The sequence below is a fragment of the Eleutherodactylus coqui genome, chromosome 7, assembly GCF_035609145.1.
Source record: "Eleutherodactylus coqui strain aEleCoq1 chromosome 7, aEleCoq1.hap1, whole genome shotgun sequence".
In the NCBI taxonomy this organism is placed as follows: domain Eukaryota; kingdom Metazoa; phylum Chordata; class Amphibia; order Anura; family Eleutherodactylidae; genus Eleutherodactylus; species Eleutherodactylus coqui.
Genome location: NC_089843.1, coordinates 63290120 through 63309302, shown reverse-complemented (window position 1 = coordinate 63309302; position 19183 = coordinate 63290120). Strand labels below are relative to the sequence as shown.

The 19183-nt window shown below is 44.2% G+C and overlaps 1 protein-coding gene across 4 annotated transcripts in view; it reads left to right on the top strand.

Annotated features, from left to right (window-relative positions):
• Positions 1-19183, top strand: part of ATP8A1 (ATPase phospholipid transporting 8A1) — a 197879-nt gene that overhangs the window by 70347 nt on the left and 108349 nt on the right. For 2 of the 4 annotated variants that reach the window (XM_066573136.1, XM_066573134.1), the window contains exons 8-12: positions 2278-2351; positions 7520-7589; positions 9750-9877; positions 13964-14075; positions 18604-18769. In XM_066573136.1, coding sequence (XP_066429233.1) covers positions 2278-2351; positions 7520-7589; positions 9750-9877; positions 13964-14075; positions 18604-18769 — 550 coding nt within the window. Of the gene's footprint in view, positions 1-2277; positions 2352-3664; positions 3739-7519; positions 7590-9749; positions 9878-13963; positions 14076-18603; positions 18770-19183 lie in introns of all 4 variants that reach the window. The other 2 variants (XM_066573135.1, XM_066573137.1) reach the window with 2 other exon arrangements.

Below are 19183 nucleotides of genomic sequence, written 5' to 3'. Positions count from 1 at the left end.
GAGATGAGGAGAGTTGCTTTAAGTGGGAATGAACAGGAAGTGGAGGCGGTCTGTGCAGCTATGCTGCTGAGTGAAGAGCAGCAATACTCCCTGGAGTGAGAAACTAAAGTGTGCAGAAATGGCCCTACAGGCAGGGAATCCTTAACAGTACAGACATTGTGGGACTAAGTTCAGATTTGCTTCAGACACTAGAAGCTTCTCAGCTCTCCTTCTCCAGTGCCTGACAACATCTGTTGGGCAATCTGTGGCTGCTGTCCACTAAGCCCGATACTCTGGTAAAGGCCCATTTACACCAGTCGATCGCTAATCGGCGATCGTTCTAGCGATAATCGGTGCGTGTAAATGTGCGCCCATCGTCCGCTTTTCAGGCACTGCTAGCTGATCGTTAAATTCAGTTCAACCTAAAAATTGTCCTTCACTTTTATCAGTAGTTCTCCACGGGGAGTGCTGATGGCATTGTTTCCCCGTGGAGAACAAAGGATCTGAGGACAGATAATAGCCATCGGGCTATTAACTGTGTTCAGGGAAGGCTTCATCTGCACACCTAATTGGTATTTAAGTAGCTAAGTAGCTACTTAAATACCAATGATCGCATACCAATGATTTACGCAGAATGATCGCTCAAAACTGTCACTCAAACTGTCGTTTGAGCGATCTGCCCGTGTAAACCAGCGTTGAGATTGGACTAGTAACACTCAGTAAACGGGAAGAGTGACTAGATTACACCCGACAGCTTCATTAAGACGTTGGCTTGTTTTTTTTCAGCTTCAGAACAGGGTTTGTGGTGGCTCTTCCTATTTACCGCGTGTTACTAGTCCATGGGGACTTTGGATACTATATCACAGCCAGGAGGGCACGCTTCCTTCAAGTTCGGATAGCCAGGGTGATGCTCCAGAAGGTGCCCACTCGCCCTACTGGGGGCTCCAGGATGGGGCTGCACCCTTCCTCCCTCTTCCCCTGCACACTGATGGGATTTGTTTACATTGCTTGCATGCAGGGTGGCCCGCCTTCCCTGACTCTGGGCATCCAGGGTGGTCCACCTTCCCTGACTATGGGCATCCAGGGTGAGCCTGCTGCTGCAGCCCACTCAGCAATCTGGGAACACTGGTTGGGGCTCGACACTTTCAGCGCTACTTATGGCTAAAGTTACTTTCACATCAACAGTATGTATCAGTTTTTAATGGCTCCATAATAGAATTAAAGCTAACATGGTGAGAAACGGAAGCCTAATGGAAACAAATGGAAATCTAAGTGTCCGTTTTTAATGGAAAAGTTTGTGTCCAACAAAAAAAATGGACACTTTGATTGCCGTTCGTTTCCATAATGCGTCTAATTTTCACAAGTTTGACAGATGCCTTTTTCTTTATTGCACATGGTATAAGCAATGGATCTGTTAAATGAAATTTAATACTGGATAGAAATGAAAACCATTCTGTTTGCATCTGTTTCCCATTGACTTCAATGTAAGAAAGGGGAAAAAAATCAAGCATTCAATCATGGTTCCGTTTTTTTTAGAACCGAAGGAATAGCGCAGCACACTGCTATATGTTCTCTGTTCAAAAACTGAATCCTGACCAATCGGATGCGGACGGAAGGGGGTTTCCCCATTCTAATCAGTGGGACTTATAATGGATGAGCTCATTGCCATTTTTCTTGTCTAAGCATGGGACATACAGAGAGGTTATATACTAGCAGAAACCCCATCCATGCTCAGAAAAATTACCCCGTGGAATTGGGAATAAATATGCCATTTTGAATGAACAATAATCGGGGCAAACCTTGGAAACGTAGCCCAGTACCACACTTAATTTTTTTTTTATTTTTTTTTTTTTTATAAAAGAACATTTTTATTAAAGTCAATCACAAGAAATGAAAGCTGTGCTGTGATTGGTTGGTGTGGGGAACAAAGATGTAATGTTAGACAATTTTCATGAGAATGTGGTGCGGTCTGCTCTTGGCCTGCCCTGTAGATGCTATGGGGATGAGGAGTGAGTGGGAGTCATGATGTGTAGTTACATAATGCATCCACATGAGGACGGAGCTGTTTTGATAACACTACATAAGGGTAAGCGGTATATTAGATTATGTATCTGCATGTCACACGATTGTAGCTATGACCTAACATAAAATGCCTATTTTTCTAAGGCAATCCAATAAACTCTGCTCACCCTGCCTGTGCCGGTACGCTCATTAGACTGCATGTATATTATGTATATGTTATGCTCTTGCTATTAACATGAATTTGCAGACTATTAACCGGTTGCCAGTTTCTTTCAGGTAAATGTTGGCGATATAATTAAAATAAATGGCACAGAGTACATACCCGCAGACACTATACTTCTCTCGTCAAGGTAGAGATGCCTACTGTTGCTAACACTATGAAGTCTGGTTTCTCTACTTTGTTTTGGCCTCCATTACTACGAGGAAATAAAGACGAACTCATGACATGGAAATGCACTGACTAAAAAAGGCTATTGTAGAAAAATAATGAAAAATTGATGTAATTCGTGCCAGTGCGCTGCAACAAAGCCGGCCATTCATCAGATGTTTGTCATTCTTTCCTTGAATTGGAACAACTAAATCCACTCCAACGGATGTGTTTCCTGAATCTGCTTCATAACTGGGTCTCCATAGTACATAGCACCATTTTTTATTTTTAGGCCAGATCAAAATTTGGCCTGTAATACAAGCAAATATGTACATAACTTTAATAAGATTCCCATGATTTGGCACACCCTGCACCACCAATGTGCCGGATTACCAAACATCCCTGAACATTGGACAGATCTGAAGCTTGGGATCTGACACGAGAAAATCTGGGAGAGTATGGCTTTCAGAGATAAGTGTGGTGTAAAAAAGGGGGCAACTTGTGAAATTTTTTTTTAAAGAGCTCATACTCTTCTTGTTGTAACCCCCGCTACCGCTCCAGGTCTTCTTGCGGATCTATTGTTTACACACTGCAACAGCTTGTGTACGGGAGGTCACAGGCTGCTACAGCCAATAATGGAGCTGTCATTGGCTGCAGCAGCCTGGGACGTCCCATAAACGGGTAGCTACAGCCTGTGAATATTACATCTCCCCCCGAGGTTTCAGAAGTCCCAACTTGCTAGACTTTTGGCAATTCTCTGGAAATGTGTAGAATTTAGAGATGAGCGAACGTACTCGGTAAGGGCGATTTCGCAATCGAGCACCGCGATTTTCGAGTACTTCACTACTCGGGTGAGAAGTACTCGGGTGCGCTGTGGGGCGGGAGGTTGCAGAGGGGAGTGGGGGGTAGCAGCGGGGAACAGGGGGGAGCCCTCCCTCTTCCCCCTGCTCCCCGCTGCAACCCCCCGCTCACCCACAGCGCACCTGAGTATTTTTCACCCGAGTAGTGAAGTACTCGAAAATCGCGGTGCTTGATTGCGAAATCGCCCTTACCGAGTACATTCGCTCATCTCTAGTAGAATTACATTTTTGTCCGATCTGTGCCCATTGCATTGACTGCACCATTGCACTTCTCTTAAAGAGCCAGTTAGGAACAGAAGATGGAAGCGTCAATCTTTATTTCATTAATATACAAATGTCCTACTAAATATTTCAATTCTGTCTTTGTTGGTGTCTGTCTCCTTCATGTTTTTCCATCATCTCTCCACTCTGTTTACATTCGTATTGGGACACATAGGTGGCTATAGGGGAGATAGTGAAAGTGACCAATGGGGAGCATCTCCCAGCTGATCTCATCAGTCTGTCTTCAAGGTCAGAGAATCGACAGAGCCGACCTTGTGCAAGGGTGTCTTCTTTATATTCATACTGTACATCCTGTATAGCAAAATTTGGATGCTTTATAGAGGACTGCATGTATTCTCTGTTGCCGCTTCCTACAATTTAATACTGGACATATTTTTTTTAAGCAGACCAGTCACCTCTTCTGATGTGTCTGATTTAGTACATAATTGTAATCTCCATAATGTAACCATTCTGCAGCATCTTTTCATAGAATCTTACGTTCTGCTGTTCCCCTGTTATTCCTCAGAGAAATTTATAAATAAATTGACAAGTGGGTGTTACTATGCGCAGTATGAAACTGTCCAATCAGTGCTGACTGTATTACGACTGGGTGGTGGTGCAATGCAGATTCAGGATACAATGCAGCAGCAGGAGTTACAAAACATGCAATATTTATTTATGAACACAGGAAGGAAAATGAGTAATATTGTGATAAAAAGCAAGTCTTTCTTTCACCGTAGATTTACCTGTAGAGAACTACAGTAAACTAAATTGTAGAATCAATACTTCTATGCACAATACGAAATAACAGTAATGCGGAAGGGTCTCAATTTTGTAAGATCAACCCTATTAAACAGAAATAATAATCACATGGTCCATACTTTAAGGGGTTAATGCTTTGCTACTAGCAACACAGTCCACCTGAGACATAGTGTTTTGAACGCCTGTTTTATGTGTATCCTGTAGGATTGTGTCGTTGTGACACTATCTCAGCCCGTACCTTCGAGCACTAAAACAAAGTCCTACATAACCGTCTCATTTAACTGTTTGCTTTCCTACATTGTGAACACCTTGCACTTTTTACTGGGGCTGGCCTCACTTACGACGCATTGACGACAAACTTTGCGCCCTCTTTGGCCTTGTTCTGCCGTGCAGGCTTGTGCTCTCTGTCTTCTAGACTGCTTTTCTCCCTTGATCCTGGCATTCATTCAGATCACACAGGAGCAGCAACTCTTAACAGGCCCCTCACGTCCAGAGGCTTTGGCTCCTTCTGCCTCTCCCTAGCTGCAGCTCCTCTGCTAGCTATTGCACCTTTCTAACAGCCGCTCCCAGCAGCACCTCCACTCACTAACAGTCTTTGCACTCTGCTCATGGTGCAGCAGAAATTACTTTTAGGCTGGGTTCACACGGGACGGATTTGCCACGGAAATTCCATGTGGAATTTCTGTGCGGCTAATCCGTCCGTGGCTTCAAATCCCGGCATTAGCCAGCCATGTGGATGAAATTTTGCAAAAAATCTCGTCCACACGGGGCGGCCAATCTGTTGCAGCAAAGCTGGGTGGAACTGGCGTTGTGGCGTGAAATTGACAGCCGCAGCATGTTTTGTTTTTTTTTTCCTACCCCGTTGCGGCCTCACATCTCTCTATGGGGAGAGAAAGCCGCAACAGAATGCCGGCAGCCGAACCACTCCAAAACCCACGGTGAAATGCTGTGGGTTTTGAAGCTGCAACTCTCCCATGGAAAACTTGTGGCTTTTTGATGCGGCCAAGCTGCCAGACTTCTGTGAGAGTTCTGTCCCGTGGGAACCCAGACTTAAGTACTGACATCGTCTCACTAGAAAGTTCCTAGGCAGCATGCTCAGTTCTTTTGGAATTGGCCATATTGGTGCTCCATTGTGAAGCCCAGTACACCCTTTAGGTAGGTGATGGAGAAGAACTAGGTGCTGCCACCTAGTCCTAATTATTCAGGAGCAATAACAGGTGAACGGCACAACGCGGTGTTAGAAGAACAGATGCTCTGGAATTATTTCATAAAGCAGACATGGCAGGAGAGGTGTGTTTTAAGGCATTCCATTTAAATGAAAACCAGTCCAGTTTCCAAAACTTTCAATATGCAACTTAAAGAATCCCTTGCACAGAGCAGATAGCTGCTTTATAATGTGTAGCATGTTCGCAGTCCAGTCTGACGGGCACTTAGCGCTGCATGGATGTATAAGGCACAGATATTTGGCTTTCACTAATCCACACCTGTGGTTATTCGCTATGGTTGTCTCTTTCCTTTATGTCTTGCCTTTGATGTGCTTGCATGTCTTAACATATTACTTGCTTAGTTTGCGCAATAAAATAATTGTTATTAAGATCTTATATTTGCATATGGCCTTTTAGTTGTGTTTGTTTCTTGCATGAACCACTCTGTTTTTGCTGGGCATGACGTGTTATATGAATGTATGGAGGTTCTGATCTGCTACCTGTTTTATTTTGATTCCTTTTAGGACGAGTCAAAAGTCAGAAACCACTGAAAGTCTATATAAATTGCTGGAATGAGTTAACCTGTTTAAGCTGCCATACGAAAGGGAACCTGTCAGCACTCCCAAGTATATAAACCCGCCTACAGCGAACACTGAAGTACAACTTTTTCTAAAACTTATTTGGCTATTGTTCCTATTTATTGAAGTCTTGTGCATGCGCCGAAAGAAGACCTACACATGCGCAGACTTAGCCATCCAGCGCACTCATCTGCGCATGTGCTGGTCTACAATCTTCCGACACATGCCTAGGATTTAGATCGCTTTGTGGATAACGTCTCCTACGTCAACCACATCGCACAAGCAGAGACGGGAGAGTCTATGGGACAAATTCTGAGCAGCAGAGATCATCCGGGCCGACCAATAGACCAGTCAGCATCCATTAGCATGTGGCGTGGGAAACTTTTATAACGTTACTTCTCAAGGTGCGCTTTCTTCAGAAACCATAACCAAATAAGTTTTGGATGTGGACGTACGTCAGCATTCAGTTGTTGTAGGCAGTTTTATATGACAGGTTCCCTATTTAATATGGCGGCTTCCATTCATGTTCATTCCAGATGAATTCTAGTAAGGCTACGACAATTTAGGAGCCATTTAACGCCTTATGTAAGGGGACGGTTTTGTCCTATGTGTACATTCGACACCATGCATGTGGTGGTTAGAGTACGACCATATCAAGAAAAGCCTGTTATGGCTGGCCCAAAAAGTACAAGAAGATGGTTACTGAATCAATACCCCTGGTTTCAAAGTGGCCCAGAGGTGCAGTAGGTACAGATATTAGCGGTTCCCCACATTCATCTCTACATTGGGCATTTATATCTATGAAACCTTTTTAGTTAGCACAATTTTTTCTCCATTCTTCAGTTTACTCTGAAATAAAAAGTGCTACAGAAATCCATCAAGCAAATGGTTACATGATCTTCGTAGGTTCTGAAATTTTAGCTTTTGGCCATTTTAAGCTTTTGATTTGCATTTTGTAAATGTGGTGCTTTGTCGTCTGCAGTTTGAGCAGTGTGGTGTGCCTTTTGATTAGTTTTATAAAGGGGTTGTCTCACAATCTGCATTCATCACCTATCCACTGCACAGGTGCTAAACATCTGATCACTGTAGGCCTAATGGATCTCTAGAATAGGGATCCCCGAACCCCACATTCTTCAGTTGTGCACGAACCCAATAATAAGTTTGAACGAGGTGGTGGCTGAAAATGTGCATAATTGGCCCATTTAAAGTTTACGAGATTGATGGAGATGGCAGAGCACTGTACTCTAGCTCCATTGGTCTCAGAAATTTCGGTCCTGCAGTACGTATGCTCAACCACCACGCCATTGAAAAAGCCCCCTTACTGTCACCATTCGGGTCACCTGTGGGGATCATGTCAGCAGTCAGTTTATCATTGTCCTCTGGATAGGTGATTAATGCTATTCATGGGAACACCCCTTTTAAGAAAAAAAATTGCGTTTTCCTGTATTTTATTGTTCCTTTTATACATGCTTTATTCCACTCCAGTGAGCCGCAATCCATGTGCTACATTGAGACCTCAAACCTTGATGGGGAGACCAATCTTAAGATCCGCCAGGTACGTGATAATGACTAGTAATTCTCTTTACAACAAATGGGCAAAATATCAACGAAGGTTGAATGTCCACGGCACGCAGGGATTCCGCTGCTGAATTCCCGCAGCGGAATCCCGGTTTGCCCGCAGACATGGGGAGAAAAATAGGCTTTCTTACCTCCTTGGCTCCCGTGCGGATCTCTTCTTCTCTGGACGAATCTTCTTTCTCCAGCATGGCGGATGCGTCCGGACGCATGCACAGTGAATTTTCTGCTCTCCTGCGTATCCGCGGCACAGCGAAATGACAATTGTGCCTGTGCTCAGTGGAAGCCGTCCCGCGGAATCCTCAGCCAAAATGGAGCTTGCTGTGATTTTCTCCCGCAGCATGCGAAAATGGCATCCGCATGCTTTTAAATAGTTTGCGGATGCTAATACATCCCTATGGGCGGCTCTGATTTGCAGATCTCCTGCGCAGGTGACCTGCAAATCAGACTCGTAAGTAGACATTGGGCATTAGAGCTAATTCCCACGGATGGATTTCTGCCGCGTTCCCTGCGATGTAAATCCGCAGCAGAATAATGCAGCTATTAGATCAGTCCTCACATGCGGGATTCTGCCGTGGAGTTACGGCTTTTTAGATTCTGTTCACACCGGGTAGATTTGCTCACGGGTTTTCTGTGTGTCTCTGCATGGAAGATCAGCGGCATTTACTGTATCCGCAAAAATGTTGAAAATCTCATCCACACACCGTGGGGGGAAAATGCACTGCAGAAAGGCACAGGCGGTGCCAAGTTTGGATCCCCAGCGTATCCATTATAGCATCAGATTTTCGGTGCAGATTCTACCTCTTCAAATGAGAGGGTGAATTCTGTACCAAAATCTACATTAAAAAAATGTCAAAATCTGCATTTTTAAATTTTTTTTTTACATGGATTTAATTAGGATCCGCATGTGGAATTTTCCCTGTCCATGGAAAACCTTGTTTTCATGCTTTTCCGCATCAAGAAATGACATGTCACTTCTTAGTTTATGCGTCGTTTATGCTTAGAAATTTCGCATGTAGATTTTGCCTATTGACAGATTCACACGAAAATCTGTGTTAAAAAAAAAAAAAATGCAGATTTTACAGGTGGGATTCATGTGGAATATTTTCCCACGGTGAGACATACTCTCAAGGCCTCTTTCACACGGGCGATAGCGATATCGCAGCTTTGTTCTGTGCAACATCACTGCGTTTTCCTCACGGCGATATTGCGATTTTGGGGCATTCTTTTGCCCAGGATTTTTTTGGGTGTGTGTGTTGGGGGTGGGGGGGATGGGGCATGAAATATAAGCCCTGTCCTGAAATAAGCCCTGGCTGCATTAAAAAAAAAATGCATTGTCTAACTTGCGGTGGAGCGGACAGCGCCTGTCTACTTCTGAACATCCGTGGCACTTGTCTGTAGTCTTCAGCCAGCACTTCCTGGTCAGGAGGCTCAAAACACTGGCTGAAGACTACAAACAAGTGCTGCGGAACTGCCGGAGGGGAAGTGCAGCTGTTAGTAATGTATTGTATTGTGCTTTAATGCAGCTAGGGCTTATTTTAGAGACAAACGGTAGGACTTCCTACTGTAAAAGTTGTACCGCACGTAAACCGAATTTCGTGTGATAAGATGCAAGAAAAAGGAAGGTTCCATAGGAAAACGTGGGCTATAAAATATCACAAGTCTCTGCTGTGTAGAGCATGGCGCGATTTTTTTTTCTCGCAATGTAACAGCCTACAAAACATCCCTAATGTGAAGGAACCCATTGGAAAGCATGGGCTCCACATACATGCGATTTGTAGCGCTGTCATCATGAGAAAACCATGATGCTTACTGATGTGTCATACTGACCTCCATATTGTCTACAGCGGGCCATGACCAAACACTCCTGTGTCACCCCAATGCAGATATGCAAACTGCTATACAACATGGGAACCGAATACTAATGGCTAGGGGTGAAGGATCCCAAGTTCCCATATATAGTGTGTGCCAAAAGTTGGAAAGTCTTCCGAATTAAAGGGTAGTTAAGTGCAAGCTCTCGGGGAGATCTATCACACATCCTATAAACCTGATTGACACAAACAAGGGAACTTCCTTTAAGACGGGTTTGTGGCTTCATGTACTTCTTTATAATACCGGGATTTCCTTTTTTTATTTCCAGGGCCTTTCCCTGACGGCAGAAATGAAGGACATTGATGCCTTGATGAGCCTATCTGGCAGAATTGATTGTGAAAGCCCCAACAGGCATCTGTATGATTTCAACGGAAACATCCGGCTTGATGGCCAAGGGTATGTATGGAGCAAAGAAAGTGTTTTGTTTTTTTTTCTTCTTTCCTAATTTATAATCTTAAAGGGTAATATGAATTATAGAATAAATTGCCAATTTAGTTATTTTACAGCCATTTTTTAAAATTTGCTGTTAACTTGCTTGTAAAATCTATTATGGACCTGAAAACCTCATTATAAACCAGATCTGATTAGACTTTATTAGCTGTAAAATGCTCCTTATTGAGGAGTTTGCGGTTTACTGCTTTACTACTTTGCTCGCGGATGAAAAATTGCGCCTGGATGGTTTCCATTGACATCAATGGAAACCATCTGACCCACGGCCCATCCACAATTGACATTGCGGACGGGCCGTGGGCTTCGCGGGAAAAGCAGGAGTTTAAATATAAAAACACAAAAAATTAAAAATCTGTACTGCGCATGTCTGACTGCGAGCCGTGTGGACCATCCACAGTACAGAAAAGAAGAAAATACAGGCACGCGCAGATGTCACCTTGGCGCAGGGAGCCCGCAGCGGAATCCGACCAGTCCGTGCGCATGCGGCCTTAATAGGATTCTGTCATCTGGTTCATTCATTCCAAAGTGGTTTTTTTTTTATTTTGAAGTGCCCTAGGATTTTAAAGTTTGACTCAGAGCTGAGCTCGAAATCAGAGAGGGGCATTTCTGGCCTCTCCCCATCTGCAGTATGCAGAATGACCGCTCTCTCCCTATACATAAGCATGGAGGCAAGTTGTCACACTATGCGGGCAGGGAAAGGACGGCACGGCCCGCCTCGTGACTCAGAGCTCAAATTAGAGTCCAACTTCAGAGTGTGTTTAATACTGCAGAATAAATGGGCATATCTGTCCCAGTTCATGCTGTCTGTGGTTTGGGCAGCATGAACCTGATGACAGTCCCTTTTAAAGGAGTTTACCAGGACTTTAAAAATGTATAGGCTTTAAATGGTAAAAAAATGAGATGGATACACAGCTGCTCCAGTGGCTCCTGTTTCAGTGCTGGAGGCCCGATTGCCGGCACTCTAAACCTGGAAGAAGACGGCAGGCAGTCATATGCCATTCATTGTGCACGTGACCGCTCAGACAAAGAAGGCTTCAGTGGTGGTTCTTCCACGACCACTGAAGCCCGAGGAAGAGTCGCTGGAACAGGTGTCTGTATTAGTCTTTGTTTTACCCCATTTTAAGCCTATACCTTTTTATAGGCTGTATGGCTGGTATACAAAATGCCCTTGAACACACTATAGGTTAGACCTTGAAGTGGATGGGTCACAGCAAAAGAAGATCCCACCAAGTTCCGCTCAAGAACAGAAACGTTAGGCTACAGTGGCCATAAGCTCACCACTGCTGAACTGTTGAACATTCCTGGTCTGACAAATTATATTTTTGCTGCACTTTATAGACGGTAAGAGGGTCCATATTTGCCATAAAATCACATGGATCATCCTGTCTTTTATCAATGATTGGCATACATCTGGCATACAAACACCACCACCCACTCGAGCAATTACATAAAATATCCTACTGTTCCTAATTAGAGATGAGCGAACACGTTCGGCCCCGCCCCTTTTTCGCCCGAACACCGAACTTTGCGAACACTTCAGTGTTCGGGCGAAAAAGTTCGGGGGCCGCCGTGGCAGCGCGGGGGGGTGCGGTGGGGAGTGGGGGGGAGAGGGAGAGAGAGAGGGCTCCCCCCTGTTCCCCGCTACTGCCGCCCGTGCCGCCGCGCATCTCCCCGCCCCCCGGCGGCACCCGAACTTTTTCGCCCGAACACTGAAGTGTTCGCAAAGTTCGGTGTTCGGGCGAAAAAGGGGCGGGGCCGAACGTGTTCGCTCATCTCTATTCCTAATACATCGGTGATTTAAGTGTGTGGGCATATACAGACCTACATGCCTAGTTACAAATATGTTTAGCATGAGGATGCAGATTCTGGTTCTGCTAAAGCCTTTACCTCTTCTACTATAAAGGGTAATGTATTCCTGCCTATTTTCCATTTTAATGGAGTTGAGAGGATTCTACTAGCTGATAGCTGCGTTGGAGACGTGCGTTCTTAGGTGGTTGGAATAGTTGGTCGACCACCTGAAGAAAATTAATTATTCTTTTTCAAAAGCGTAAGGTAATGAAGCGATTACTCATGTTTTGTTTCCCAAAGGTTAGGAGACTTCATTGCTTTCCAAGGGAGATGGCCTAGATATTGATGATCACTCATCCAGCAATCTATTAATAATGTATTGGCATTGTCTAATGAGGCTGTGTGTAGATCATGAGACATTTGGGAAATAGAAAGAAAGCTCTGGTGACATATCGATTTGCAGGTCTTTGTTGGCTATTAAATCTCCACCGCGTTTCCTCACCATGACCTCTAGTGGTGTTGTGGAGGAGAACACTCCTAAACGTCTTAGAATTCGCAGCCGCTACATCTTTGGAAGCTGTCTTCATGTATATTTGTATTGTGGTGTGCACACTAGGATGTTTTCTACAGAATTTAGGGGATAAGATAAGTTGTAGTTTCCTTATATATTACCATTAGAAATTGAGTTAAAGCAATCTTCTGGTCCTGGGCAAACCAAGATGGCTACACCTAGCACATCGGTAGCAGAGTTGCTCAATCGGGGCAATGTGTAATGTCTTAGATTAACAATGGACAGAATGCATCGGGTAGTTGGAGAAGTGACGCAGCCGTATTTATTGGGACTAGATAGTCACTTTAATTCAAATACAGAATAAGGCGGCTAGGGAATCTTTATATTCTCCCATTGTTGCCACCATTGGCATTATATGTACCACGTTGGTACAGATTTTAAGTACATTGTTATCAATTATCTTTACGGTTTCCTATCTGAGATCAGAACCTCTGGACCACATGTAACAGGAACAGCTTTGTCAGGAAGGGTGGTGTTTTTCCTTAGGGAGAGCACCTATAAGGTGTGAGGAGATTTATACAGCCACCCATGCTCCACTGGGAAATATGCAAATGGCATATGTTATAATACCTCTACAGCACCACCTATGGGAAGGCAGCATTCCTGCAACTCAACACTAGACTTTTTAAACAAGTGATTTAACAATCACTGGGAATTGTAAGCCACAGCTGGTATAACCATACACACAGCTTTTTCGGGATGATTGCCCCTCATTATTGTGCAGTAGGTTTCCGGTTTGGCTAGTGAGAGGCCTAGAATGTGGGTCAGGAACTGTTTTATGACATGAAGTAGATGTTAGGTTTTATTCAGCTCGAATATATATCACCTTGAGAACCCTTTAAAAAAAAAAGTTTTCAAATCATGGACAACCTATTTAATATAAGAGGCCCCCTGTCAATTAGTTGATCACTTTCAGTGGCCATACACATTAGATATAGATCATCAAACCCAACGTGTTCAATCAGACATCCTCTTCTGTATATAGAGGCCATGGCTGGTCATTTACCCTGCTGGATAATTATTGTAGCAGATTAATGAATGAATGACCACTTGTTTATTATATGGACCGTCTTGGTTCTCCTCCTTAATGAAAGCAGTTGGTGGTGCGTATGTTTGTTTGCATCTAGGTCTGAGACCCCTTATATTTGGACCACATATCTAAATGAAGAAGAGTTGTCCTGTCCTGTTGAGAATACCCCTTTTACTTGGTACTTGGTGTGCTGATGAACTGGGAGTTTGGATTTAGATTATATAGAAGGCTTCCACATCTCTGGTTCAATGACTTAATCCTCCGAGAATAAAGTGGTTTCCATCTTTGCTCTGCTGTACATTAGATTAATTAGTGGCATTCTCCTTGCTCAGCGGCACAGAACAAGTAAATGCATTTTGCTGGATAAGCTTTGCGGTATACATTGTCTATTTCTACATACCCAGGGCACAAACCAGTCCGAACAGTGTCTCACAAACTGCATTTACAATTGTGACATTACTGGGTTTAAAGGCTAATTTTCAGTAAATGTTGTAAAACCCATTAGTAGGACTTCAAAGCCTGCTTCTCTTCCCTCATAGTAGCTATACATGAACACTGTCCTCCCTGAAATATTGATTGATGTTGTTAGGACTTGTCATGTATGAAGATTTGGCTATAACCGTGTTCGTCTTCTATCTTCCAGAACTTTCCCATTAGGCCCAGATCAAATTCTTCTGAGAGGAGCGCAGCTGAGGAACACTCAGTGGGTTCACGGCGTAGTTGTCTACACCGGTCATGACACAAAGCTGGTGCAGGTGATCCATTTTATCTTAAGTCTTCTCTTAGTCTACAGGACAACAAAGTCAACTACCAATAATTTAAGTTTATTTGGGAATTAAATTTTTCAGTCTATGGTTTGTCACAACGTATGATTTTTACCTCTGTCATTATAAAAAGGACAGGGCTGTTTCAAAATAGACCGGGTGCAGATTTTGACTGCTTTTTGAATATGGAAATGCAGCAGAATTTGCCACGGATATTTCCGCTGAAGACATTCTGCAGCATTTCTGCCACTTAGTAACGGTGGGGACATCCCACAGCGGCCCCCGCTAGTAACGGTGGTGACATCCCACAGCGGCCCCCGCTAGTAACGGTGGTGACATCCCACAGCGGCCCCCGGTAGCAATGCTATTACTTGGGCCGATATAGGGGACACTGTTACTAATGGTATCTCCTGTATCAGCCCCAGTAGTATTAGTGCCCCCCTGAGATCCATATTACTTACCCCTTCCTGCTCGTTGACGCTCCACTGCTCCTCTACTCGGCGCTGCTCCCAGGTGCACACTGTGACGTCAGTGTGCTGCCTACCGCCTCCTCCCCTGCTTTCGCGGAACCAAAGAGGAGCCATCAGAGAAGGGAGGAGTTGGAACCCGGCTGCACACTGATCTTACAGTGTGCGCCGGGATCAGTGCTGAGTGAATAGCGGCAGGGAAGCCGCAGCACCCCAGCCGGTATTCACTAACCTGGTGAGCGGCCGACAGTGGCGGGTGCCATAGGTTCACCACGACTGTTATAGACTGTACTGAAAATTTCCTGATGATATAAGCTTTTTGGCACTAAGGCCTATGCTTAAGACTGGCCATCAAAGTATTACTGGCTTCAGAGGATTTGACTAACATTCATATGATTTGGGGGCTGAGCACACACAGCCCAGGTAAATATTGACAGGGCTCTTTGTTATACTAAGTCATCAATATGTAATTCTGGAAAATCCTTTAAATACTGGGGAACAAAAAGAATTGTGGTGCCCTGAATTTTAGACCTACATTTTTTTTTTTGTGCCGCCGATTTTGAAAATATCACCCGTTTCTTTCCTGGAGCTCTAGTTTTTGAGATATTGATGATATCACTATCTATTGTACTTTTTACATGTTCTAACATGTTTAGTTCAATTACAAGCGTTGACATGGCTTTATCAAAAGAAAATTGTCTAAATTATCCTGATGTTTTTTGTTTCATTTTTTGGGAGTACTTGTACCTTCAGCATAGACAAGCTATAACTGAATTTATAAAAAGAGCTCATTTGGCCTATTTCAAAGTAAGACTGGGAGGCGAAGATAAGCCTTGGGGACCTCAAGAGGTAAAACATGTATAGGGCATCTATGAAAATGGCCAAATGGGAAAAGAAGTGCATGAAACTTGGTATACCAATGGTATGGCAAGAACAAAAAAACCAGTGTTACTTTTGTTTGATGACTATAAAGAGCATCTATAGGATTAACCAAAGTGGACGTACGCTTCTTTTTGTACGCTTCAGTGTAACATGATCATCAAATTGCATTACCTGCGCAGATATTTGGATTGATTTCCAGATTGTCTTGGTGATGTACGTGTGACTGGTTTCACCAGGAAGTGAAGGACGGTGGATGAACAGTACTGCGACAATGGGATACACATATGATGGTGGACTACTGGTGACTGTGGAAGAACAGTGCTGCAGATAATGGGATACGCATATGATGGCGGACTATTGGCCATGTAAGAACAGGACTGTGGACGATGGGATACACATATGATGGCTGATTACTGTTGACCGTGGAAAAACAGGACTGTGGACTATGGGTTACACATGATAGCGGACTACTGTTGACCGTGGAAGAACAGTACTGCAGATGATGGGATACCCATATGATGGCGGACTACTGGTGACTGTGGAAGAACAGGACTGCGAATGATAGGATACAGATATGATGGCGGACTACTGTTGGCCATGTAAGAACAGTACTGTGGATGATGGGATATACATATGATGGCGGACTATTGTTGGCCATGTAAGAACAGGACTGTGGACGATGGGATACACATATGATGGGGGACTACTGGTGACCGTGGAAGAACAGGACTGCGAATGATAGGATACAGATATGATGGCGGACTACTGTTGGCCATGTAAGAACAGTACTGTGGATGATGGGATATACATATGATGGCGGACTATTGTTGGCCATGTAAGAACAGGACTGTGGACGATGGGATACACATATGATGACGGACTACTGTTGACCGTGGAAGAACAGGACTGCGGACGATGGGATACACATAGGATGGCGGACTACTGTTGATCGTGGAAGAATAGTACTGCGGATGATGGGATACCCATATGATGGTGGACTACTGGTGACTGTGGAAGAACGGGACTGCGGATGATGGGATACAGATATGATGGCGGACTACTGTTGGAAGATCCAACACGAATGTCCAGGAACATCTAATTGCAGGAAATTACAGAACCTCTGCTTCAGTAAATTTCTCAATGAGAGACGCTGGCTTTGTTAGTGTTCTTGGCTTCTTGGCACTTATTTTCATACCTTCAGCTTCTGATTGGCAATCATTACGTGTATAATGCAATATGTGTACATGTATAAATTTATACGTCTATGCCGTATTTTGATAAGCCGACCTGATGGAGAAAAACTAATGACATTTTCTGAATCTACGACCCCAAAAAGGTTCTAACATCTCAGTCACCAAAAATTGTACTGCCCAGTGATTCTTTTATATTGATGGTTGAAAGGGTTGTCTCACGCCGAAACGGCTTTTTTTTTAATTCAATAGGCCCCCCCCGTTCGGCGCGAGACAAACCCAAGGAATGAGTTAAAAAAAAAAAAAAAAAAAAAGTTTATTACTTACCCGAATCCCCGCGCTGCGGCGACTTCTTTCTTCCTTTACCAAGATGGCCGTCGGGATCTTCACCCACGATGCACCGCGGGTCTTCTCCCATGGTGCACCGTGGGCTCTGTGCGGTCCATTGCCAATTCCAGCCTCCTGATTGGCTGGAATCGGCACACGTGACGGGGCGGAGCTACGAGGACCAGCTCTCCGGCACGAGCGGCCCCATTCACCAGGGAGAAGACCGGACTGCGCAAGCGCGTCTAAAAACGCCAGAAGACAGCGAATTTGGACGGATCCATGGCGACGGGGACGCTAGCAACGGAGCAGGTAAGTGAATAACTTCTGTATGGCTCATAATTAATGCACGATGTACATTACAAAGTGCATTAATATGGCCATACGGAAGTGTATAACCCCACTTGATTTCACGAGACAACCCCTTTGAGAGTTATCAAAACTAGTGCAAAGGAAGAGTGGAGCATAGAACTGAAGTGTGGTGCTGTATTCATTTTCCAAAGACCTTCTTATAAGTAGGAGCTGGGAACGAATGGTTTCCTATGGGCAACCGCTCCACTCTTACTTTGCATTACCCTATATAAAGCAACAGGGGAGTTTTACGAGATTCGAGTGTGTAAATCGCATATATAGTCCAGTCATGAGATACAATATTATCACCTACATGTATAAATGTAGCAAGCATGCACATCTTTTCAATAGTTGGTGTATTAGAACAGTGTGCTATGATGATGGTGTAGCATGCCGGCTGTACTGTTAGCGTTTGCTAAATTGGTATATAAACTTCTTGCAGTGTAGTTTATGTAACGTTAAGGGCTCGTGCCCACTGGTGTGACTGGCTCCGCAAGCGGAATACCGCAACGGAGTCTGCACCATGCCCACTCCCCCAAAGACCCCATACACTCCTCCGGATCCGCTGTACAGCTCCCGCAATGACGCATTGGTGCGCATGCATCGGCGCATCGGCAGTGTCATATGACGCTTCAGCGGAAGTATAGCGTGACAGCCGGCTTCCATTGGCTACAATGGAAGCCGTTCGTGCGTAATCCCGCGGCTGATAGGTTCACGCGTATACCCGTGCCGTGGGTTATTTCACGCTGCGGAATTCCGCAGCGTGAACATTGAGCTATTAGGTACATTAGAGCCTAATAGCTGCAGTGAAACGCCGCAGATTACCGCTGTGTTTCACACGGCGGAAATCCGGCCGTGGGCATTAGCCCTAAATATTCTTTTGTATAAAAAAAAACTACTAAAGTATTATGGAAGTGATACCTTTATTGACTAACCAGGAAAGAAAACTATGTATGCAAGCTTTTAGGGCTTCATCACAGCATGATGAACAGGTTTTTTTATAAGCCTCAAAAGTTTGCAAATACTTTTTTATTAGCTAACCAAAAAATTATATTTTTGCAAGCTTTCAAGGCTACTTAAGACCTTTCTGTCATGCTGTGATCAAGCGTGATAAAGAGGCCTTAAGCAGCTTTGAAGGCTAGCATATATAATTTTTTTGGTTAACCAATACTTATTACCTCTATTACACTTTTCTCTCTCTTATACCCTGAGTATTTAAGCTCACATGGAGGTTTATGCTACCACACTACTTTTGCTTTGTCTTGCAGCATAGTTTGATACCCTTTTTATTTTACACCTCTGCAGAATTCTACCAAGCCTCCATTGAAGTTGTCCAATGTGGAGCGTATAACCAACATACAGATCCTGCTCCTGTTTGGGACGCTCATCACAATCTCCTTGGTGTGCTCTATTGGGTCTTCCATCTGGAACGCCAAGCATGAAGAGAAGGACTGGTATCTCAATCTGAATTGTAAGAGGAAAAAAAAAATCTGTTTCTTGAAATCGCTGTGAATTAAAAGCTGCAGTCATTAGGCAACGTGTAAACTTATTTGGGGAGAGCAGCAGATAGAATAGTAACCGTTATACGTCTAAACACGCGTGCTAAAACTTCAGTCATGTAGCCTCAATTCGGCGATGGTGACGTGCACAGACTTCTATGGGGTAAACCCTTTCCAATCCACTGACTTCTTCAGACATCCTGATTGAAGCCTGTTCAGCTCCGATGTCTGAAGACGTCCGGCAGGGTATTCTTACTGTATATTACTGTAGAAATAGGAAAGTCCCGCAGCACACCTAACACATGCACTTCAGTGCAGAGGTTCCAGTCTGTATATGCCAAGCCACCTGTGGGGTCATGAACCCAACCCCAAATAAATGCAATGGT